Source organism: Echinops telfairi, unplaced genomic scaffold (genome assembly GCF_000313985.2).
Source record: "Echinops telfairi isolate 266 unplaced genomic scaffold, ASM31398v2 ScPeMD7_7417;HRSCAF=8455, whole genome shotgun sequence".
Classification (NCBI taxonomy): domain Eukaryota; kingdom Metazoa; phylum Chordata; class Mammalia; order Afrosoricida; family Tenrecidae; genus Echinops; species Echinops telfairi.
The window spans coordinates 736,858-737,951 of NW_022111317.1; the positions used below are offsets into that span (position 1 = coordinate 736,858).

Sequence of the window (1,094 nt, forward strand, 5' to 3'; positions counted from 1 at the left end):
CAAGGACTCTGTGGAAGAAAGACCTGGTGCTCATCTTCCCTAGCCCAGAATCCCCAGCTGGGCCCACACAGACCATGGTACTGAACAGCACCAACAGGCAACATGTCGGCCATCCTTCCAAGAAGGCGGCAGGATCTGATCCCCGATTGGCAGGCTCAGAAGCTGCACAAGTCACATGTTACTTTAGAGCTGGGGTTAGGTGGGGTGTGTGTGTGTGACATGCTATCTTGACTACTGGTCTGGGTCTCACATGGGGAGTCAAGGGGCCTCTTGCACGTGGGATTCACATTTTATCTTCTCACTCTCTGGCCGAACTGGTACCGATGGCTAATTTTTCTCCGTAGATCATGTTTGAGACCTTCAACATCCCCGCCCTCTACTTGGCCAACCAGGGGGTCCTCGCTCTGTATTCGTGCGGCAAAACCACTGGTGAGTACCCCCGTGTCCTCTCAAGGCCACGCCCTCCCCGTCCTTCTGGCTGGGGCCACGCAAGCACGCCACAAAAGCCACTCTGCAACTCTTCTTGTTCTCCTGTTCAGAATTGTACTTCTTGGCGCATGCACACGTCCCGCCTGAGCACAATCCCATGTGAGAGAAGTCCTGCCCTCGACGGTCTCATTCATAGTTTGCTGTGATCACACACCACGTGCCTTTCGCTGAGCCCCTGAAGCATAGGGAAGTACTTTCCTGGTATTCTCTGTTTTCAGCCAAAGTCCACCGGACATCAAAAGGATCTCCTGGCCCACATCCTCTCTGACACTGGCTTGAATTTCTGGCGGTTCTAATGCACTGGCTTTTAATGACTGTCCATTCTGCCTTGTTAGACAATCGACCAGCAGGCCACCATGTACCTAACTCACTCTTCTCCCTTCCTACCTCTGGGGGGATCCCGCGGATGTCTAATAAGCTCCCGTGTTTAAAGGGTGCTAGGCGGTAAGGCGTGACGTGGCTACTTCTTAGTGGAACCATCACCGTGATCCAGAGCACGTCTCCTGTGCCCCCGTGGGGTCCCTCCCATTCACCCCTCTCTCTTCCCTCTCAATTCCATCCTCAGGGAACCCCTGATCTGCATTTTGCCACTCTGGCTCTGATGG

At 54.1% G+C, this 1,094-nt stretch overlaps 1 protein-coding gene across 1 annotated transcript in view; it reads left to right on the forward strand.

Annotated features, from left to right (window-relative positions):
- The window catches only part of LOC105979596 (actin-like), a 29,703-nt gene that overhangs the window by 12,419 nt on the left and 16,190 nt on the right, over positions 1 to 1,094 (forward strand). The window contains exon 4 of the mRNA XM_013007468.1: positions 345 to 429. Within this exon, the coding sequence (XP_012862922.1) occupies positions 345 to 429 (85 nt within the window). The remainder of the gene's footprint in view (positions 1 to 344; positions 430 to 1,094) is intronic.